Source organism: Ursus arctos, unplaced genomic scaffold (genome assembly GCF_023065955.2).
Source record: "Ursus arctos isolate Adak ecotype North America unplaced genomic scaffold, UrsArc2.0 scaffold_29, whole genome shotgun sequence".
In the NCBI taxonomy this organism is placed as follows: domain Eukaryota; kingdom Metazoa; phylum Chordata; class Mammalia; order Carnivora; family Ursidae; genus Ursus; species Ursus arctos.
In genome coordinates, this window is record NW_026622974.1 from 32,798,386 (window position 1) to 32,821,926 (window position 23,541).

General features: G+C 41.1%; 1 protein-coding gene and 1 long non-coding RNA gene across 16 annotated transcripts in view; one reads left to right on the forward strand and one right to left on the reverse strand.

Annotated features, from left to right (window-relative positions):
* LOC113261081 (uncharacterized) overlaps nucleotides 1-12,225 on the reverse strand; it is a 43,222-nt gene extending 30,997 nt beyond the window's left edge. The window contains exons 1-2 of one of the 2 annotated variants that reach the window (XR_003318252.4): nucleotides 12,138-12,225; nucleotides 6,081-6,178 (exon numbers count right to left, since the gene is read on the reverse strand). This is a non-coding gene — a long non-coding RNA (uncharacterized LOC113261081). Of the gene's footprint in view, nucleotides 1-6,080; nucleotides 6,179-6,720; nucleotides 7,587-12,137 lie in introns of those variants that run through there. The other variant, XR_007190178.2, reaches the window with a different exon arrangement.
* Nucleotides 12,226-12,296: 71 nt separating this feature from the next.
* The window catches only part of BCKDHB (branched chain keto acid dehydrogenase E1 subunit beta), a 580,561-nt gene continuing 569,316 nt past the window's right edge, over nucleotides 12,297-23,541 (forward strand). For 12 of the 14 annotated variants that reach the window (XR_008956183.1, XR_008956185.1, XR_008956187.1 and 9 more), the window contains exon 1: nucleotides 12,323-12,557. Coding sequence is in view for 8 of the 14 variants with exons in the window: in XM_044387098.3 (XP_044243033.2) it covers nucleotides 12,362-12,557 (196 nt within the window). In the remaining 6 variants the exon portion in view is untranslated. Of the gene's footprint in view, nucleotides 12,558-23,541 lie in introns of all 14 variants that reach the window. The other 2 variants (XM_026507015.4, XM_026507011.4) reach the window with 2 other exon arrangements.

Here is a 23,541-nt window from a genome sequence, read left to right on the forward strand (position 1 = left end):
TTGTCAAGGTCTAGGAATGGCACTCCCTCAGGATGACAGACATCAGTGACAAGTCAGATGACATCATCTGAACAGGACGAACCAGCCACAGTGCCAGTGAAATGGTAGATGGTCTTCAGGTTGGGCAAGCCCGTCCAGAAACGATTCTACAACATGATTCTTTTACCTCAGAGATGAAGACTTTTGACGGAATGATTTTTGTCTGCTTTATATTAGCCTCCACATAGTATTCAATAAATATTTGTTAAAGGAAAGAGAAAATAAATAAATGTTAGTTTGGTCTTGGAAACGAAGCATTTGTGTATTCTGAAACTAATTCCAAGATGGATTTGGAGGGAGTGACTTTGATTAAATGACTTATCCCCATATGTGCTGTGTTCTTTCATTTATAAATGGAAAGTTGTGATGCCTATCTACTATATATTAATTTTTTTAAACCTCAAAGTATTTTAAGACTCTTAGATAGCAGTACAATATAAATATTTTGCATTATTAATAAGCTTCCATTTAAAAATTCTTTATAGTATGTTTGTTAAATTCAATACTGGAAATCCACATGCAAGCTTATAAAGAATAATAAACATGGAGATTTCTTCTTTTATTTTGCTTGAAAAGAGTTACTTTGGCTATTTCTTTATTCATTCTTCTTTGGAGGAATTAAGGACCACAGGAGACCATGTAAACTAATTTTTAAAGACATTTCTGTCAAACCTTGGTTTGAATCCCATTTTTGCCCTAAGCTTCAGTTTTCTCATCTATAAACTAGAGTTAGTACATACGTCCTAGGAGAGTTGAGGATAAAATGAAATAAAATAATGTCTGTAACATTTGGGGCTTGGCCTATCATTACTTGACAGAAGCAAAGGCAGATACATTGAAATGCTAGTGAAATTGCTACCAGATGATGAATTAATAGAGCTATTTTCAAATTTACATGTGACTTAGGAAATCTGATTCTCAACCTTTCATGAACATAAGTAGTGTGCGAATCATTCTACAATTGTATTCTGAAGAGTACGATGAAGTAGCAGTAATTTTTATTATCTGATGCCACCTGGTGCCTTGACCAAGTTACTACAACCCATAATTGTGCGTTGTTAATAAAAATAATCATCGCTAATATTTATTAGATATTTTTCTGGGTGAGGCCCTGTATTAAATCTTTTATATGTGTGAATTGACTAATTAACTCAACAAATACTTTCTGAGTGACTGTTATGTACCAGTCTCTTTTATGTATTCGGTGATTTTTATCAACATGGCCTCCCTCTAGGTTAGTTTTAATGTTCTCTCTGCGTGACTCAGAAAGATTGATATACCTAAGGTCATACAGCCAGAGATAGAAGACCTGGTATTTAAAACAATTTCTTCTTTCACTGCCTCTGTAGTATATAATAATTTATGTTATACTCTGTATTGTATATTATATAGAGTGTTCTATACTTACGTGGCCATTTTTCTTTTAAAGATGATAATGATGTTTTCAATATGGCAACTATATCAATAATCTTTAATAAGTTTTCTTTCTTTGGGGTTAAACAAATATTTATTGCATTTTAATTCCTTTGTTAGCTTCTTAGCTATACCTCTTTGAAAGATTTTTTTTTAAAGATTTTATTTATTCATTTGACAGAGAGAGAGACAGCCAATGGGAGAGGGAACACAAGCAGGGGGAGTGGGAGAGGAAGAAGCAGGCTCCCAGTGGAGCAGGGAGCCCGGTGTGGGGCTCAATCCCAGGACCCTGGGATCACACCCTGGGCCCAAGGCAGACGCTTACTGACTGAGCCACCCAGGCGCCCCTCTTTGAAAGATTTTATAGTGGTTGCTCTAGGGACTGCAATATTCACTTTTTACATATCACTGTTAATCAAAACAGTATAGTACTGACATAAAGACGTACACATAGATGAATGAAACAGAGCAGAGGGCTCAGAAATGACCATGCATGTATGGCCAATTAATTTACAACAAAGGAGCCAAGAATACACACTGGGGGAAGGATAGTCTCTTTAAGAAATGGTGTTGAGAAAACTGGACAGCCACATGCAAAAGAATGAAGTTGAACCATTATCTTAGAACATACACAGAAATCAACTTAAAATTGGTTGAAGACTTTACATATCAATGTCTACTTAAAGTGAATATCCCATCTTTTCATGCAAACTGTGAGAAACTTGGATAGTATAATTCATTTATACCCTCATCTTTATGCTATTGTCATATATTTTATATCTAAATACATCATAAATCGCACAATAAAATGTTATAATTTTTACTCTAAACAATCATTTGCTTTTTGATGGAATTAAGAAATGGACAGGCTAAGTTTTATATTTATATACCATAAATCATTTTTTAATCTTTTGCATTCCATTTGATATCATTTCCTTTACCTCATTTCTGATTCTAGTAACTTGATCCTTTTCTCTCTTTTTTTATAAGTAATCTTTACCCCCAACATGGGGCTCAAGCTCAAGACCCTGAGATCAAGAGTGATATGCTCTACCAACTGAGCCAGCCAGGCACCCAGCTTCTCTGTTTTTTTCTTGGTCAGTGTGGCTAAAGTTTCAGCAATTTCTTTCTTCCTTTTTCTTTCTTTCTTTCTTTCTTTCTTTCTTTCTTTCTTTCTTTCTTTCTTTCTTTTTTTCTCTTTTCAAAGAACTACCTTTTGGTTTCATGGATTTTCTCTATTGTTTTTTCTACTTTTGATTTCATTAATTTCCACTCTAATATTATTTCCTTCTTTCTGCTTGTTTTAGATTTAGTTTACGCTTCTTTTTCCAGTGTCTTAAGATAGGAGTTTAGTTGATTTCAGAGCTTTCTTATTCATATATATATTTTTTAGAGAGAGAAAGAGAGGGGCATGGGGGAGTGGCAGAGGGAGAATCTTGAGCAGGCTCCATGACTGGCACGGAGCCCAATGCCCAGGTAGATCTCACGACCCTGAGATCATGACCTGAGCCGAAATCGGGAGTCAGACGCTGAACCCACTGAGCCATCCAGGCGCCCCTCTTCGTCTTCATTCATCTCAAAGTATTTTCTATTTTCCTTTTGATTTCTTTTTTGGTCTGTTGATTATTTGGGAGTGTGTTGTTTAATTTAACAGACTTCTGAGGGTCCCAAATTTCTTTCTGATTTCTAATTTAATTCCATATGGTCAGAAGACATACTTTGTATTATTTCTATATTTTTAAAGTATTGAGGTTTATTTTACAGCCTAATACGTGTTATATCCTGAAGAATTTTCCATGTGTACTTGAGAAGAATGGGTTGGATAGTGTCTTAGAGATGTCTGTTAGGTCTAGTTGGTTTATAGTGTGTTCAAGGCATCTATTTATTTCCTTGCTAATTTTCTGCCTCCTTGTTCTATCCATTATTGAAAGTAGAGTATTGAAGTCTTTGTTATGGTCGTATTGTCTGTTTCTCCCCTTCATTTCCAATAGCTTTTGCTTTGTGTGTTTTGGTGTTCTGTGCTTACGCTGCATATATGCTTATAATTATTATATCTTCTGATGGATTAACTCTTTTATCATTATAAAATGTCCCTATTCTCTCCAGTAACTTTGGTGTCTTTGTTTTAAAGTCTATTTTATCTGATATTAGTATAGCCACTCTACCTTTCTTGTGATTGCTGTTTGCATGATGTATCTTTTCTATCCATTTACTTTCATGTCTTTAAATGTAAAGTGTGTCATCTATGGGAAGCACTTAGTTGGATCTTTGTTTTTTTTTTTTTAAGATTTGATTTATATATTTGAAAGAGAGAGTGAGAGAGAGAGAGAATACGTGAGCGGGGAAGGAGTAGAAGGAGAGGGAGTAGCAGACTCCCCACTGAGCAGGGAGCCCAATGCGGGGCTCAGTTTGGGACTCTGGGACCATCACCTGAGCGAAAGGCAGACACTTAACCCACTGAGCCACCCCGGTGCCCCAGTTTTTGTTTTTTTATGTAGTCTGACAATCTCTGCCTTTTGATTGTCTATGCCTTTTCTGCCTCTATTAAAGTGAACACTGTTTTTTTGTGATATGATGAATTGTATTGATTGATTTTTAAATGTTAAATCAACCTCGTATTCCCGTGTTTAATTCCACTTGTCATTATGTGTTATCTGTTTTTTAAATATTGCTTTATTATATTTGCCAGAATTTTGTTGAGGATTTTTGTGTCTATGTCCATGAAGAATATTCATTTTTAGTTTTCCTTTCTTATAATGTCTTTCTCTGATTTTAATATCAGGGTAATGCCTGATCATAGAATGAGTTGGAAAGTATTACCCTATCTTTTATATCTTGGACTTTTAAAATAAAATTGGTAATATTTCTTCCTTAAATATTTGGTAGAGTTCACCAGTGAAGCCATTGGAGCCTGGTTTTCCCTGTTGAAATGTTTTAAAGTATGAATTTAGTTTATTCGATAGACACAGGATTGTTCGCATTATCTTCTTGTTCTAAACAAAGCTTTTCCTAAACTCCCTCACTCTGTGAGCTGAGGCCAAGGTTTTTAATTCCTCATTTACACATAAATTTGGAGTTTGTAGACTTCTGTGTGTTCTTGTGTTCTAACTTTCTGTAGATATAATTTTTTTTTGTATGTAATTTGCTTTCCCTTTTACTCTGTTTCTTTTTAAAGAAAAGATGTAGGGGGATTCAGATTTATGAAGCCACCGTTATTCTGCAGAAATTCAGAAGCACTTTAGTCTTTTAGTGATAATGTTCCAGTAATGAAGTATGTTGTATAGTGAGGAATCCAGAGGGAGGAATTTTTTGATGAAATTTTCTTGCCTGGAGGGACCACACAGGCACTTCCCAGGCAGGATGACTCTATGGTCATTAAGTCTTCTTCTGGCTTCCAAGCACCAATTCCCTGTTTGGTTGGTAGCAGTCCTTGAGTTATGTATGGGCAATCTTCTCTTTTACTTTGTATTTAGTACTGGGCAATAGGTATCCTCTCTTTCTTAGTCAAGGGATAGCAATGAACTAATCTGGGCTAACCAGATTCTCTCCCTGAGGAACTGAATCTTGAACAGAATCACTCAAACACAGAGAGTCAGTTCAAGCTAGAGGTTTTTAATATCCTTACAAGACTCTAAAATACCTCCTGTTACCTGGCTCTCTGGGTCTGCCCTGGTGTCAGCTCTTTCTGAACTGGTTGTTTCTTCCATTTTTGTGGGCCATCCCCTATCTTCTAAAGTAATTATAGTTCTGCTTAAATTAGCCAGAGGTGATTTCAGTAGCATGTAACTAAATAATCCTAACTGATAAAATAGTGAGAAAGGGGTAAGGTAGTAGCTGTTCTTCTCTAGATGGGGAACAGAGTATATAGAAAGGCTGTATGGGATTTATAGGGTTTGTCTATAGGATACATAGGCCAACCATATCAAAGACACTGGGTAGGGAAAGCTTGTTAAAAATACAGATGCTCTACTCCAGGCCTAATGAGTAAGAATTTCTCAGTGTGGGATTCAGGGAATCTGAAGTTGGAGCAAATTTCTCAGGGATTATTCTGCAAAATACAGTTGGGAAACATAACATAAGTGCACAGGTTTTGAAATTTGAAAAACATAGATTAGAATGCTTTATGCTGCTTAAACTGTGGTTAGTCAATTAGTCCCTCCGATCCTGTTTTCTCATCTGTAAAATGAAGATGTAAAAAGATCTGTAAAAAGAAGCTCTTATAAGCTTGTCCATCAAGTTGCTTTAGAAGACTGAAATATGCTTTAGAAGACTGAAAGGGTTTTCATACTGCCTCAGTAGAGGAGAGCTGCATCATTTGTGGGTGTTTATATTCCAAAACCTAATACACGTAAGGCAAAAATTATGAGTAGCCAAAATTATATCGAAAATCATGTAAATCTACAGTAGTAACATATGGCCACACTTACTTATCATGTTGTGGACAAATGTATTGTCTTTCACTAAGCATATAACTGAGAATCTTCCTGAAGAGTTAGAATACGTTAGAGTAGCCGAAGACCATGTGAAGTAGTTGGCTTGTGCTGACAAGTCATGTTCTATTAAAATACACACACACACACACACACACACACACACACAACACTTTATAGTTTAAAATAATTTCTTACTCATGCTCCATGTCAAACAGGGTGGATGAGGGCAGTGATGTCCCAGGTAATGTCACTCCAGGAACAGGCTGACGACTGATCTACTGTCTGGAATGTTGCTAGTTGATGAGGCAGAGGAAGAAAATAGAATTAGCCACCAGCTCTTAAATTCTTCCATCCAGAGTAATTCTCTACTCTCAGGCTCAAATTCATTGGCAAAGTAGGTCACATTGCATGCCTAATTTCAGACGGCTGGGGAAGGGCAATCTGCCTGAGTTCTTAGAAACAGAAGGAATGGAAATACCTGTGAGTATTGCTAATGTTTACTACTACCTGGGGTCTGGATAGCAGTATGTTTTGAAAGCTTCCCCGGGGGGTTCTAATGTGAAGTCAAGGTTGAATTCCCTGTCTAGGGCTTATACTCTGACAGGAAGGGAGGGATCACCTGCTCTAATTAAAGTGTCATATTAGTTTGTGAAGGTTAAATGTCTGCAAGTGGGAACACAGGTGGACTTCTGTTTTGCCCGTGTCTATGGGTGGCTTTGCGTGATGGGGAACCCATACTGTTAAGAGTCACTGGTGGTGACCAGTGCTCACCTGCCCATGTTCTCCTCCCCTCTCTCCCACCCTGGTCACCATCGGGCATTCCCAATATACTCACAAAATCTCCAGTGCTTCCAGAAGTGCCAGTTGTTCAAGGTTTTTAAATGAGATACATGGATAAAAGTTACAACAACAACAAAAATGGAAGTAAGGTAAAGTATGGGTCTTAAAAATTTCTTTTGGCCCCAGTACTCATGATTATGTAAGCTGTCACTTTAGTTAGGCTTTTAGAAACCTGGCAATACTCACAAATTATGCTGGGAATTAAAAAAAAAAATCAAGCTGGCATGTATTTTTGCTTCTGGATGAGTGGCTCTGCTTGCTACACAGAGAGCAGTTATCAGTATTTGGAGCAGGCTTCTGAGCCATCATTTGCATCTCAATCCTTCCATCAGGCTGAGCACAAAGGTCAGATAATGTCACTTTGAAAGATGCCCTTTCTGTGGTGTCTACTGACAAGATTTCTATCCAGTAGATGGTCAGATTCCTGACAGACCGATCCTAGGTGCATCTCAAGCCCCTGCAGGAACGAGAAGCCAGAGAGAAGTTGCCTGCATGCTTGGGAAGGGCAGAACAAGGGATAATTCACATGCTGGCTGGTTTAGGCAGCTTAGATCCATGGGTTGGCTTAAAATAACGTTCATTAGAACAGAGTGCCTGACACAGGCAAGGCTCTCAGTGCACACTAGTGAATAGCAGAATCACATTCTTAAAATTAGAAGGCCCCTAAACAACTGCTAAATGAAGTGTAAGTCCTCCCAGGAGCCTCCTCCAATAATGTTCATCCATCCTGTACTTGCCTATCTAGTGAGAGAGAATTCATTACATCCCAAGATAATCTACTTTATATTCTTCATTACATTATATTGAGTTGGAATTTGCCTCTTTGGTTTCTTGTTTTTCTTGCTGGAACCAAACAGAAAATTTAATTCTTTTTTTTTTTAAAGATTTTATTTATTTATGTGACAGAGAGACAGCCAGCGAGAGAGGGAACACAGCAGGGGAGTGGGAGAGGAAGAAGCAGGCTCCCAGCAGAGGAGCCCGATGTGGGACTTGATCCCGGAACGCCGGGATCATGCCCTGAGCCGAAGGCAGATGCTTAACGACTGCGCTACCCAGGCGCCCCAGAAAATTTAATTCTTTCTCTACAAGGGAGCCATCAAACATTTAAGGAGAATTAATATATCACTTTGAAAGTCTTATGTAGACCAAATACCTCCAGTTTCTTTAACTCTACTTCAAATCACAGAATTTCGTATTGGAAGAAATCTATTAAACAACTTATAAAACTCTTTAACAATGCAGGCATCTCCAGAAAGTTCAATAGCATCCATTCAGCTTCTGTTCTGCCATTAAAATCTCTGGCTGTGAAGGATTGAACTGTGCCCATCCCCCAAAAGATATGTTGAACCTAACCTCCAGTACTTCACACCTAGTACTTCAGAACATGGCTTTATGTGGAAAAAGGGTTGTTGTAGACGTAATTAGTTACGATGAGGTCATACTGGAGCAGGGTGAGCTCCTAACCCAATAAGATGGGATCTGTTCTTGTAAGATGGCTGTGTGAAGACACCAGAGACAAGAAAGGAAGAACAGTGAGAACATCTTGTGAAGACAAAGGCAGACAATGGATTTATGCGGCTGCAAGCCAAGGAAGGTCAAAGATTGCCGGTAAAAGACCAGAAGCTAGGAAGAGACAAGGAAGGATTCTCCCATAGCTTTCAAAGTATGACTCTGCCAACATTTTCATCTTGGTCTTCTAGTCCCAGACCTGTGGGACAATACATTTCTGTCCCCAGTTTGTGGTACCTTGTTCCAGCAGCCCTAAGAAATGAACCCATTGGCTTTGACTATATTTTGGATTTTCTTTTCAGAATGATTCCAACAGGATTCTTCCATGTGGTAAGCAGCAAAGCAAGGAAAATCCTGGAGCTCTTCCATCTAAGTATCTCCAGCCCTGAATCGAAACCAATTTCAAACAGAGTCTATGAGCTAACATACATGCTGTCAAACAGATGCTGTAGGGGATGAATCTCCTAAACCACAGGTTTCGGTGGACAGATGTAAATTTTATTCTTCTTCCATAACTTGAGTTTTAAACCACGGTTTTGCTGAAATGTAATTTATATGCTATTAAAATCACTTTTGGTGTACAATTTGGTAGTTTTCAGTACATTCACAAAATTGTGTGACCATCACCATTACCTAATTTTAGAATATTTTCATTACTTCAAAAGAAACTTCATACCGAATAGCAACCACTCCCCATTGCTCCTATCCCTAGCCCTGGGCAACCATTAATCTACTTTCTGTTTCCACCAATTTGCCTATTCTGGACATTTCATATAAATGGAATTGTACACTATGTAGTCTTTTGTGACTGGCTTCTTTCACTTAGTAATATGCATTTAAGGTTCCTTCATGTCTTTTCATGACTTGATAGCTCATTTCTTTTTAGTGCCAAATACTATTCCATTGTCTGGATGTACCACAGTTTATTTACCCAATCCAATTTTTTTATCCATGTACTGAAGGACATCTTGGTTGCTTTCAAATTTTGGCAATTATGAATCAAGCTGCAATAAACACTTGTGGGCAGTTTTTTTGTGGGTATAAATTTTCAACTCCTTTGGCTAAATAGCAAGGAGCTTGACTGCTGGATTGTATGGCTAGAATATGTTTAGTTTTCTAAGTTTCAAACCGTCCTCCAAAGTGGCTGTACCATGTTGCATTCCCACCACCATGGTTGTGTTCTTTGCTTGTTTTTTTAATTAGGTGATTTATCTTCTTATTATCAAGTTTAAAAATTTTTAAAAAGTGTATTCTAGATACAAATCCCTTATCATTCTCACTGCTGGGCCTTCCTAAGTTCTCTGGACCTTGATGCCATCCCTGCATCTCTCTTGGCCATCTCATTACAAGAAGCATTCTGTTGTTCCGCATGCTGTGCCATGGTGGAGTTTTGAGGACTCTGTGATACTCCTAGGCCTATCTGCAAAGAAAGACATCTACAGTTCTTCTGTGTGCTATGGCTCTGCCTCCATGGATGGTGGGAAAAACTGGCTCCTAAATTAGCACCCTATTTATAATATATTGTGTAGATCATGAATTTTTTGCCCTACGCTGTTCAGGTTCTTGAGGTGTAATACTCAGAAACTAGTCTTTAAAACTCAAACTCTTTTCAAATTGTTGTTTCTGCCATCAACATCACAATCTATTTAAAATTCTAAAGCAAGAATTTGAGCCCTTGGCTACTTGGTGTCTCTGATGTTTCTGTTTGAGTTTGAATGGGAACAGGAGTCAGGATATAAGGCTACAGAATAGGATGTTGCTATATAGGAAGGGTGTCCAAAAGCAAGCTGAGTTCAAACAGGCGTAGGTCATACAGGTGCTGAAGCTCAGTGACAGAGAAAAAGCCAAGAGTCATTCTGAAGAACGATGAGCAACTTCGCTTTGTATTTCCTCCACTGTCATGGGTCCTGACGGTGTTCAGGGAGGTTAAGTTTGCAGAACTGCAACTAGAAGTAACTTAAGCTAAGAGGAGACTCTATTGTAAGGCTACCATGGTGTCTCATAGCTTCATAGAAACCTGGGATCAGAAAGCACTTAGGCCTCAGGAACAAGGAGAATCAGGAGCTTAAATGCGGTCATATTTTTCACCTTCTCTGGTCCACCGGATTTCTGAAAACTCTCAGTTTTTGCATCTCCCAGTGGCATTTAAAGATACCCTATCTTTCTAAATTATGCTTCCAAAATTCCCAGAAAATGACAGTTTCCCAACTTATTATCAATGAAATGTGGCCAGGGTGGATCCCACTTTAATAACATAGACATTTCCATGATTACCAGGCAGATAGTGTGGTGGGGATAGGGAAAATTTCAAACTCACTCCCCCCCCCCCCCACATAATAATTTGCTTGGCAGACAACTCTGTTGGGGGTTCTCTTTGTTGTTCCCGACTGTATGTAGTTATAAGTCCAAACTTCTTAGACCAGCACATGAAGACCTTGAAAATCTCCCTCTAATTTATCTTTCCAACTCCTGTCAATCCCTAAACTCCAAGTCTAGCAGCTACCAACTTGGTTTCTCTTCCTGGAATGCACCATGTTCCTTCTGGCCCTGTTAGCCTTTGTGTTTTTTTCTTTGTTTGGAACACCTTCCCCTCCCTAGTTTGCCTGATAATTCCTACTCACGTTTAGGACCAGCTCAGCATTACTTCTAGAAGCATTCCTGACTTCTAAAAACAGAGCTTATTGCTCTTTCTATGGTTCACTTTGTTCACACTGTTCTAGAGTCCCTATGACATTGGATTGTGATTTGTCTCCTTTCTCTACCAACTAGGACATTCTTTTATTATTATTATTATTATTATTATTATTATTTTAGAGAGGGAGGGAGAGAGGGGGAGGAAGAGTGAGGGGGGAGGGGCAGAGGGGAAGGGAGAGAGAGAATCTTAAGAAGACTCCACGCCTAGTGCCAAGCCCCTCGCAGGTGTAAGAGTAGGAGTAGAAATAATGGATATATTGGTGTAAGAGTAGGGATAATGGATATAATTCTGGTTCTCTCTTCAGCAGTTTTACATTTCTGTCTCTCAGCCCCCATCAAAAAACAAGCAGTTGGTACATTTCCTGGCCTTTGTCCTCACCCCGTTTCTTCTCTCTCCTCTCTTACCTCCCTTGTAAAACCAAACATAGGTTGTGAGGCCAAGCATAATAGAAGAAAAATATTCTTTTCCCCTCTTCCTTCCTCTTCATTTTCTCCCACTCCTCTCTCAATTCTGTTTTGGGCCTTCCCTCCCTTCTCCCAACTTCATATCATGGAAACACTTTCACTTTTGTCTCTCATATTTTACTGTGATTTTTAAATTCATGAGCAGGGAAGTTATCCTTTTAAACACTTGGATTTTTAAAAAGAAAAATTATGTAATTGATTATTATAAACATAAATTAACGATTGGAATTCTCCAGGTTTCTAAGCTAGAGTAAGCCGGTCAGGTCATTTTCATGGCACCTGGGCAAAAATGCATCTGAATTCCTATTAAATGGATTTGCAGGATGAAATCTGAGCTTACCTCTCTAACTCTCCTCTAAATCCTGAAAAACAAAATCAGTAAAAGGGTATACATGCTTATTAAGCATTCAAGGAGGCTTTGAATAAAGAGCGGAAGCTTTGAGCAGCGATTCCCAGTTTTTTGAAACCCAAAACCAATAACCAATGCCAATCAGTAACTCTTTACATCTTTTACTTATAAAATAATACAGATAAAGAATAGGAGCGGATAAAAAAGGGTTACATTTTAAAAGAAAGTATAAATCTCAAAATGAAAACGTTATGGGAGGTAACAATGCAAATGACATCAGTAAAGAACAAATCTAGGATGAGTGCGTAACATTACGCACCCGCGTCCACGCGGTGGGACCATGCAGTGACTCCAAGACAATTTCAACCTCCAAGAACAATTGCATTGGAGCTCACCTGCCCGCTCGCCGCCGCCCCATTTCCTCTTCCGCATGCGCGAACAGGCAAACGCCTCTGGCCTCTTCTCGCCGCCTTCCCCACCCCCGAATTCCTAACTCCGACCGGTCTGTTTCATGGGTCCGCCCCTTGAGCCCAACCAATAGGGAAGTTGTCTCGGTGCTCCGCCCCCTCTGCCGGCAGTGCGCGGCGGCGTAGCTTGCAAACCCGGCTTGCAAGTGAGGATGGCGGCGTTTGCGGCGACTGCGGGCGGGCTCTTGAGGCTGCGTGCGGCCGGGTCAGAAGGACAGTGGCGTCGGCTTCGAGGCGCGGGGCTGCTGCGGGGCTTGCTGCAGCCCGAGTCGGCAACTGGGGTTGCGGCGCAGAGGAGGCATGTGGCTCACTTCACTTTCCAGCCCGACCCGGAGCCCCGGGAGTACGGTGAGCTAGGGGCTGCCCTGACTGCTCCTGGTGCAACCCAGACTCCCAGGCCTGTGGGGGCCTCGCAAGGAGAGCCACCCCGCTCGTGCGGGCAGTGGCCGGCAGGCTGATCTCCTTGCATCTTGGCGTAATTCCTGCCCTGCTTTCTGGAGCCTCCCTACTTTAGGGTCTGACTGGTTTCCTCCTCGCTCTATTTTTGTGACTGTACAACCTTCGAGAGGCAGCCCCTCAAAACCCTCGAGATGGGTGAGAGGGCATACCGCGGTCTGGAAGGGCAGAGGGTGGAGGGGCGGTGCCCAGGGAACGCCTCCTTTTCTCAGTTCTCCATCCTTACTTTCCCAGCCTTGGCCCTAGGTGTTGTCCCAGTTTGTCCGGAGCTGGGACGTTAACTGCAGGCACCTGTATTTAAAAGAGAATTTTTTCTCTATTATTATTATTATTATTGCTTTGGCAGGGAAGAGGAAATGGAAGGACTAAGTAACTGAATTGATTTCCCCGAGGTCATGGAACAGGTTGTTCGTGGAGTTGGGAAAGAATCCCGGGTTTCCCGTTTGAGCCTAGCAATGAGCCTGGGCTGGGCTAGGCTGCCACTTAGCTAAGGAGGGGGTAGTTGATGAAGGTGAAGGGACGAGGAGGCCATCTAGTACTCTCATTGGTAGGAAGGGCACCTAGCAGACTCCTCACAGTATGACAATTGCATGACTTTCACCATTTCTTCTGCAGGTTATATGTAATCTCTGAAATATCTAGTGTCTATTATCAGAACAATGGAACAATAAGAGAACATTAACCTTTTCCTTGTCTGGTAACTTCTCACATGCTAGATGTGTTATTTTTGGAAGGGTGTCTGTCTATACTTGTGAATAATAGGTATGAATATATATTGAGTGCTTACCACAGGCAGGGACTGTGCTGAAAAATTGACATTCATTATTTCATTTGATGCTTAGGACAACCTTTAGAGGTGGGTGATGTTAACTGAAGTCTTGAGATAGTTTGTCCAAGGTTACACAGATAAGTTAGTGATAGCTTCTGCTTCGAATTTTAATTATTTAGATTCTAGAGCTTCCATTCTAAACAACATGCTGTAATGCGTGTGGGAATAATTTACTAAGAGCTGTACCACTTTTGTGAGACAGTAGATACCATAAAAGTGAATAGCAGTTTTTTCTTACCAACAGGATGAACCCTGAGTTCTGTCTTGAAAGCAAAGAAACTTGAGCTCAGTACTCGAGAAATAGAATACAGGTCTTCATAATCTCCCCAGCCTCCTTCCATAATTGTGAAATTACTAAAATCCAGGTAGAATGATAATCACGTTTATATGTTTGTCCTTATTATAAAAATAAAAATAAATGCACGTTACAGATAATTTGGATAACAGAAAAAAGTAAGAAAAAGTAATCTCACCATCCACTACTATTTGTAAATACTGCTAACATTTTGGTGTGTATCCTTCTAGGTATTTCCTTTCAATTTAGTGGAATTAAATTACTCCATTGATCAAATTAGCAGAATTAAATTTTCCTGTAACTGTAGTTTTAACACAGATACCATCTGCATTATTTAATCAGAAGCGTTTTTCCATATGATTACATAGTTTTCATAACCTTTAGAAAGGGACATGTTCAGGGCGTCTGGGTGGCTCAGTCAGTTAGGCGTCTGCCTTTGGCTCAGGCCATGATCCCAAGGTTCTGGGATCTAGCCCCGTGTTGGGCTGTCTGCTCAGCAGAGAGCCTGCTTCTCCCTCTCCCTCTGCCGCTCCCCCTGCTTGTGTGTTCTCTTTCTCTCTGTCAAATAAATAAATAAAATCTTAAAAAAAAAAAAAAGGCGACACGTTCCATGGAGTATAAACTCTCTAGTTCAGTGGTTAAGATCTTGGCCCTAGAATCAGATTGTCCTACATTTGGTTTTGGCCCTGCTACCTATGACTTTGGATTACTCACTTACCATCTCTAAGCCTCAGTTTCTTTGTAAGTAAGGATTTTATAATAATACCTACTTCAAAGATTGTTATGAAGACTAAATATAGACAGTTGTGTACAATGTACTTAGCCCAATTTGACTACTAAGAAGCACTCACTGAACAAGTGGAAACTTCAATAATTACCATTATGCTTTTGTTTTACACTTTTGCGCTGTTATAAATAACGTGGAGGGAAACATTTCATGTAGCCTTTATGTATCTGAGATTATTTCTTTAGAATAAAGTCCTAGGGATGAGATTTCCGACTCAAAGATATGAACAGTTTAATGGGTTTTTAGTACATAGTTCAAATTATAGTTTATACTTCCATCTGCATGTATAAGAGTGTAAGTATTGGGTATCATGATAAAATCACAATTGTGCTGAGATACTGTGATTTATAATAAGAAATACATATTGGTTTTTGCCCCCTTTTCCTGGCACAGAGCTCCTAAACCTTTGAAATTTCTTTTGAGGAGAGCAATAAAGGTGTCTTGTTACACTGATGGTAACTTTTTGAAAGCTCCTACTTCATCCAAGGATGGAAGCTTGTCACTAGAGGAATCAATCATGTGATGAGAGGGTTGGGACTTTCAGTCCCACCCCCGACCTCTGTGGAGAAGAAAGGTTTTGGAGGTTGAATGAATTTAATCAGTCATGCCTATATAATGAGACCTCCTTTGAAAACCCAAAAGGATGGGGTTCAGAGTGCATTTGGGTTGGTGAATAGGTAGAGATTCAGGGACGGTGGCATGCTCAGAGAGCACAGGAGCTCTGTGCCCTCTCCCCACACCTTGTCCCATGCATCTCTTCCATCGGGCTGTTCCTGAGTTATGTCCTTTTATAATAAACCAGTAATCCAGTAAGTAAAATATTTCTGAGTTCTGTGAGCCGTTCTAGCAAATTAATTGAACCCAAAGAGGGGATTGTGCAAACCTCCATTCTACAGCCAGTGAGTCAGAAGCACGGGTGACAACCTGGACTTGTGATTGGCATCTGAACTGGGAGGTGGGCACAGTCTTATAAGGACTGAGCCCTTAACCTTTGGGATCTGACAGTAGCTCCAGCAGATGGTGTCAGAATTGCATTGCATTATAGGGCACCCAGCTGGTGGTGCAGAATTGCTTGGTTGTGTGTTAAAAAACACAAACACATTGGAATTGGTATCAGAATTGTGTGTGTGCACGTATGTGTGGGTATGTTGTGGTAATTGCACTTTGTTTGAATATGTACCTGTTTTATTTCTATTAGGGAATATTTACCAGATATTTGTTTGCCAGATTTGTTTTCTCTCTTGTGAATTGGGTGTTCCTTGTCTTTGCATATTTAAAAAATTATATGCCTAGTAATTTTGTCTATCAGTACGAATCCTATCTACCATTACTGAACAAGTGTCTGTTCCAGGTGTGTGGTAGACATCACCCTATAATCCTCACAGTAACCTTGTGACCTAGAGAGTGTTATGCTCATTGCATAGATGAGAAAATTGAAGCTCGGAGGTGTTAATGGCCTGCCCAGTTCTGAGGAGTAGCAGGGTCAGAATGTGAGCCCAAATATGTCAGCCTTCAAAGCCTCTCACACTACTTTTCTGCTCATGTTTTGTGTATTAAAGATATTAATGGAGATAGTAACTCTTTATCTTTCATGTATGCTACAAATAGTTTTATTTTTAAAATTTTGGTTATTTTGACACATGAAAGAGACTGCTTAAATGGAGTGATGGTCAGGGTTGACTCTGAGGAGGTGACGTTTAAGCTTCACTGTGAGGAATGACAAAGGAGTTACCTCCAAGGTAGAGCAGTGTCTCCCTAGAAGGAAAAAGGGCAGGCAATGGCGAAGTCCCCGACTTGAGGTAAGTTTGTTCTGTGGTGCCCAGGAAAGCCTTTGCGGTTGCATAGGCAGGAGGGAGGCAGCTCTCAGAAATCAAGGGTAGACCAGAGTCCTCTTTCCGTGGGGATGAAGGTCTTCTTCCCAGTATTAGAATTTGTAGAGAAGGGAACAACATGAGTAGAGAGCGGCTAGAAAGCAGAGGGTTTCATGAGGAATGAGAAGGAGTGAGTTTGTTTGGAGGAAAAAGAGGAGGGGTAGGAAATAAGTTTGGAAAGCCAGAAGAAAGGTTGGGGGAGAGAAAAGATTGAATATACCCAATGTAGCTTACACTGTGCTGGTTTGGTTCTGTGGGCTGGGGAGGGCCATCGCTTGTTTATAGGTAAGGGAGGGACTTGCAGTGTGCTCGTGCAATGTTATGAGGAGAGTTTGTAGAATTGATTAATGAAGGGGAAGTAAGGGGGCAGAGAGATCAGTCGGAGGAATATTGGACTCTCCATGTGCGAGGATATAATTGTTTAGAGCTTGGGGAGTGTCAGTGGGGATGGCTGTGTGTTTTGAAGGAATTGACTAGATCTGGTGCTGTTTGGCCTGTGGGGGCTAAGAGGAAGGGGTATCAAAGATGACTTGGGGGTGCCTGGGTGGCTCAGTTAGTTAAGCATCTGCCTTTGGCTCAGGTCGTGATCCCAGGGTCCTGGGATTGAGCCCCGCATCGGGCTCCTTGCTCAGCGGGGAGCCTGCTTCTCCTTCTCCCACTCCCCTTGCTTGTGTTCCCTCTCTCTCTGTCTCTCTCTCTGTCAAATAAATAAATAAATAAAATCTTTAAAAAAAAGATTTTTTTTTTAACCTGGTAGCGTGGTGGTATCACTGATACAAATGAGGAATGCTGGAAGAGAGAAGCACGTTTTTGGAGAGAGGATGACGTAGGTTTGGCTGTGTTGATTGCATGTCTTAGTACGTTTGGGCTGCTGTAACAGAAATACCATAGACTGGTGGCTTATAACAACAGTATTTATTTCTCACAGTTCTAGAGGCTGGAAAGTCCAGGATCAAGGAATTGACAGGTTTAGTGTTTGGAGAGTCCCTGCTTCCTGGTTCTTGGCCGGTTGTCTTCTCACTGTGACTTCACATAGTGTAAGGGAGCTCTGTGAGGTCTCTTTCTATAAGGGCACAAATCCCGTTCAGGAGGGCTCCACCTTCATGACCTGTTCATCTCCGGAAGCCCCATCTCCAAGTACCATCGTATTGGGAATGAAGCTTCAACATATGAATGTGGGGGGGGGCACACAAACATTTATTCCATAGCATTGGAAGTGTTGGCAGAATAGAGCATTACGAGGTAGGCTTGTCTGAGTGCTAGTCGGGCACCAACACAATCATGTCAAAACTTGGGCACCTTTGACACTAGATAATTCTCTCCATGTCTCTTTTCCCTGTCTTATTTAGAATTGCCCCAAATTGCATCCTTCCTGTTTTCTCTTCCTACTCTGTTTCCTTGTTCTGACTTTATCATTGCTTATCCAGACCTTTCAGTGGTACCCCAAAGAACGGTAATAATGACACGGCAGACACTTTTATCAGACCTTATCAGTACCAAACACTATTCTGAGTGCCTTACATGTAGCAGTTCATTTACATGTAACAGTGTTGTGACAGAGATCCTGTTATCATCCACATTTTATGGTAAAGAAATTTAGATGCAAAGAGGTTAAACTTCTACTTTTTTAAAAAAAGATTTTATTTATTCATTTGAGAGAGAGAGAGTGAGTGAGTGAGCGGGGTGGGGGTGGGGAGGAGCAGAGGGAGATGGACAAGCAGACTCTACACTGACCGCGGAGCCCGACACAGGGCTTGATCTCACAACCCTAAGGTCATGACCTGAGCTGAAATCAAGAGTCCGATGCTTAGTCACCTTAACGCAGGCGCCCTTCTTTTTGACATTTAAACTTCCTTCATTGCACTGTATTGCTCCCCAAGAACACATCTGGGTCTCTACCTGTCCCGGATTTTAGGCATTATGTGTATGTGTAGGTTTCTTTATTCATTCTATGCATTTTAATTTTCTCCTGGATGCTAAACTTTGTGCTAGGTGCTTAGCACAAAACACCAATGTGGATACGGACCTGTCCTCGTGGAATTAGAAGTCTAGTGGGGGAGATGGACAAAAAATAGCAGGCAAATGCATACTTAAATCAATCCCATTGCAAAAAGTGACCTGTAGGAAATGTTCAGGTGCTAGGAAAGAGAATAACAGAGATCTAGGGAGACCTCTACGAAGAGGCAGCGTTTGACTAGGCTCTAAGGGATCGGGAAGGAGTATCCAAGGAGGTGTGAAGGGGGTGCCAGGCAGAGGACCCAGCATGTGTGAAGGTCCTGATGTAGCAGGGAGCTTGGTTTGGTGGAGCTGCGAGAAGAGTCAGGTGCTGAGCCTTGGGGATAGTGGTACACAATAGAACTTTTGAGGTGGGCAGGTATGAGATCAAGCAGGGCTTTGTGGACATGGTGAGGAGCGGGGCTTTATTCCAAGTGCAGTCAGAGAGCCTAGAAGGATTTTGAACAGAGGAGTAACATGACGTGCGTTGCTTTATAGGACTTATTGTAGTAGTGCTTTGATGAATGAGGGGTGAAGGAGTAGAAGTGATGAGGTGGTACTATGGATTCGTTTGTGTCTCCCCCATCCCCCCATTCCTATGTTGAAGCCCTAACCCCCAGTGTGATTGTGTTTGGAGATGGGGGGTCCCTGGGAGGTAATTAGGTCATGAGGGTGGAGCCTTTGCGAATGGGATTAAAGCCCTTATAAGAAGAGACACAAGAGAGATTCTCTCTCCTTCCACCATGTAAGGATACAGCAAGAGGATGGCCTTCTGCAGCCTAGGAAGAGGGTCTTCATCAGGAACTCACCTTGGTCTTGGGCTTCCTTCCCAACCTCCAGAAGAGTGAGAAATAAATTTCTTTGTTTAAGCCACTCAGTCTGTGGTGTTTCAGCAGCCAGAGCTGGCTAAGACAGGACATTAGGAGGTGGTTTTCAGGAACAGGAAAGAGATGGTGAACTCTGGAGTTAGGACATCGTAGTACTAGATTTTAAGCTATATTTTGGAAGTAATATATATCTAAAATATGTATCTTTGGAAGAAGCTATATTTTGGAAGTAGGATTGGATGGATTGGATACAGGAAATGAATGAAAGGAAGACATTCAAGGGTGCTTCCTCAGTTTCTGGCTTGGACACTTGAGTGGAGGATGGTGCTCTTTGCTAAGATGGAAAAGACTGATTTTGGGAGCAGACGTCAAGAGTTTAGTTACGTGCTTACTGAGTTAGAAAAGCCTGACACCCTAGTGGGGAACTGGCGACTGTTGGGTATAAGTCAGAGGAGAGGTCTGGATTGGAGAAACCCAGTTGGGAGTCACCAGCGTACAGAAGAATTTAAAAACCATTTAGAGACCGAGTAGGGAAGTATCTAGCCAGAGGAAGGGAAACAGCTTGTAGCTTGTTATATCATGACATAAGTTGCCAGGTGCCCTGAGATGGGGGATCCAGGGCTCCTAGCCATCGTCTCTTCAACTTTAAGGCTTTCTTAAGTCCTCCCAATTTTGGCTTTGGATGGCAGTCTCTCCACCCCCCCTTCTTTACTGGAACCTTAAAAAGGCATTTGTGATTATAGATCCTTCATTTATATTTTATTTTACTTTATTATTTTTTATTTTATTTTTAAAAAAGATTTTATTTATTTGAGAGAGCGAGAGAGTGAGAGAGCACAATGAGAGTGAGAGGGAGAAGCAGACTCCCTGCTGAGCAGGGAGCCCGATGGGGGGCTCGATCCCAGGACCCTGAGATTGTGGCCTGAGCTGAAGGCAGATGCTTAACCAACTGAGCCACCCAGGCATCTCTATTTTATTTTTTAGAGATTTTTTTTTATTTATCTGAGACAGAGAGAGAGAGCACAAGCGGGGAGGAGAGTTAGAGGGAGAGGGAGAAGCAGACTCCCTGCTGAGCAGGGAGCCCGACTCGGGGCTTGATCCCAGGATCCTGAGATCATGAGATGAGCTGAAGGCAGACGCTTAACTGACTGAGCCACCCAGGCACCCCGATCCTTCATTTACATTTTAATATAAAATGTTCTGTCCCTCGTATTTGAAATCTCTATGAAACTTACTTTATGGGGTAGAGGTTGGGAAACCCCGTCATAGGGACTGGAATGGGATAGAGGTACATATCTGGCACGTACAAAGGGATTCCGGAGAATGGGGCACCTGGAGGAGTAGAAGAGGTTTTGTTGGGAGAAAATAGGTAGTTTCTTAGGCATTTTTTCCATTTCACAACGTGGTTAGTGCCAGATTATGCCACTAAACTCTTTCATTCATCACGCTTCAACAGGCATATGCTGATTGTCATGTTTGGGCCAGGCACGGAGTGCTGAGCTTTCTAAGGAATAGGACATGAAGATGCCCTGCTGTGCAGGTATCCCAAGGACTAGGCGGCTCGGGAGGGCCAGTGCTGAATGTGCTGGCGGAACCTTGGATTTCGGAAAGTAGTCCCTCACTTTCCATATCACGGTTGTGCATTTTTATTTGTTCATGGTCTAACCACAGACACGCTTACTGTCTACCTGCCCTGCTGTTGACCTTCTTTATTTCTAAACGCTGCTCCTTGGGCACCCATTTTCCCCTTTTGTCTCAGTGCTGTAGTTCTGTGGAAGGCTTCTCCCCTCAACACTGCTGCATACTGAATAGTTACTCAGGATAACTGAATAGTCCACCTTGGAATCCCTTCTGCCCCATTCCCCCTCCCCTGTAGTCTGACTCTGAATTGTGAATTGGTAGATATTTTTTCCTACTGTAGTTCTTTCTCTCTAAGTGGTTGATTAACAATTTACTTTGTATACTTCATCTTTATTGAACTAACCTCCTATGTTTCTTTGTTCAGTCATTCATTCATCCAATATTTATCAAGCACTTCTACATACTACATGTCAGGCACTAAGCATGTACTTCTGATCAAAAGCAGGTAAGAATCCCTGCCCTCTTGGGATTCTGTTGTGTTCCTTATATTCCACCAACCCTACATTACGTGCCGCTTTATCTTTGCAGCAGTAATAATGACCTGGTTTTGCACAATGCTCTACCTAGGACCAGTTCAAGTAACGGCTCAGTCCATCCATAAAGCTGTGTTTTACCAATGGGTATCCACTAGCTTGTATTCCTGACTATAGGGAAATTGCACTGCTGTGTCCATTTTTGTTTGTTTTGTTTTAACTTTTTATCTTGGAAAGAAGAGTTGTCAGTCTGGTTTTGAAATGTAGCAGCCATTTATTAATACTGGTAATTGTATGATTTGGCAGCAGCAGTTAATGATTTTTTAGGGTTCATAGTTAGACGTGCTACAGATACGTACTTTATCATGAGAGAACATAGGCTTATCTTATCAATGGTCTTTAAAATAACCTGTAGGAGAATAAGTTATTCTAAGGTGAACAAATATTCAAAATGATCTCATCTCTGAATAATTTGTGATTTCTTCCTGACCCATTCGCAGACCACACTGCAACTTTAAAAATAATTGAAAGTAGCCTTTGCTCTATTAAAACTTATTTAAATCTTTTAAAAGCATCTATAGCATAGCAGCTAATCTGAACCCCTACAAGTTTGAATCTACTTGAAAAAAAGTATTCAGGAGTGGAAATTTTTGTGCTTACATGGCAATAAAACCTTTAAATACCCTTACTTATAAATTACTTTCCTACAAGATGAGTAGATTCTTTGTGGGTAATTAAGCAATACTTTCCAGATTTACTTGGTGTGATTTTTATTATTAAAGTCTTTGTTTTTTTTGTACTTCAAACTCATTGAACAGCAATGAAATAAGATGTCTTGGAGGCATTCAGGATTAATATAGATGGTCAGCACACTTGAAATAAATACCACTTTAGATGTTTAGGCATTTTTATCCTTCATAGGTTCTTCGCTATGAACATCATAATAGATAAAAATCTTGCTTTAGGATATGTATAATATGGAAGGAAGAATGGGAATGTCACGGTGGTGGGGAAAAAAGGCTTGCCTTTTTTCTGTCATCTGATGCCGGATACCAATAAGCACTTTCAAAGAGGTTTTATACAGTGAAGAAGGATTTAAGGCAAGTATCTATTAAATGATACAGTCTTAGCCTGAAGAAAAATAAATTATGAAGTCATCATGGACATGTGGTGTAATTATGTATCCTTTGGCATACATGGCATAACAATACTTTCTTGAATGAATTCCTATTATCCCCACCAAAAATAAGAGTAGAAACAGGCCTTTGTTTTCGGCAGAGAGGGCAGCAGGGCAGATCTGAGTGGGTATTGCCAAGACCTGAACCCTGGGCATTCAGCAGTGTGGAAGGGGTCAGAGCAGGGAGAGAGTCAGAAGGTTGAGTGTCGGTGGATGATGGTTGATGGGTGATGTCATAAATCAGAGCCTGCAGTGGATCCAGGCTGAGCTCGGGATGAAGATGGGTCTCCAGGAAAAGGGTGAGTGGCCAGCGTGTGTCACAGCCAGAGTGTTGATGGCAGCAGCCACTGTTGTGACCCACGCTGTGAATTAGGCCTTGGCTTTGGGACACACCAGGCTACCGAGGAACACAGAGGTTAGATGGGACAGTAGTCAAGGGTAATTACCAGGTGTTCAGGGGGTTTGCTACCAGCATGGCTGTGGGTTACAGTGAATACTAGTGCACAGATCAGGCACCAAAGTGAAGATGGCCTGTGGATCAGAGAAGATTCAGGCAAAAGCTTATCTCTGCCCTGAAGAGTGTTTTTGGAGAGGAGCTGACCTCAAGTTCTGGGATATCTATGGGCTCTAGACAGCACCAAGACTGAGAGATCTAAAGTAATGATATTTCTGAATTCTAATATTTGGAACTTTATTAAATAAAGTTTTATACCATTCAGGATAATACCAAGGTCAAGATGAAGGACATGGGCAAAGTCCAGGTTCTAATAATAAATAGCTCCTATTTATTCAACACTCACCGTGTCAGGTACTGTTCTAAATGCTTTCCATGTGTTGTCCCATTTCACCTCCTGTCACCCTATTTCGGGAGCCAGAGGTTGGCTTGCAGAGATCCTACTGGAGCAGTAAGACAGCAGGAAGGACCAAGTCTGGCGTGTTGAGACATGGGCTTATAGTACTCTCCAAACACCAGCAGGTTCC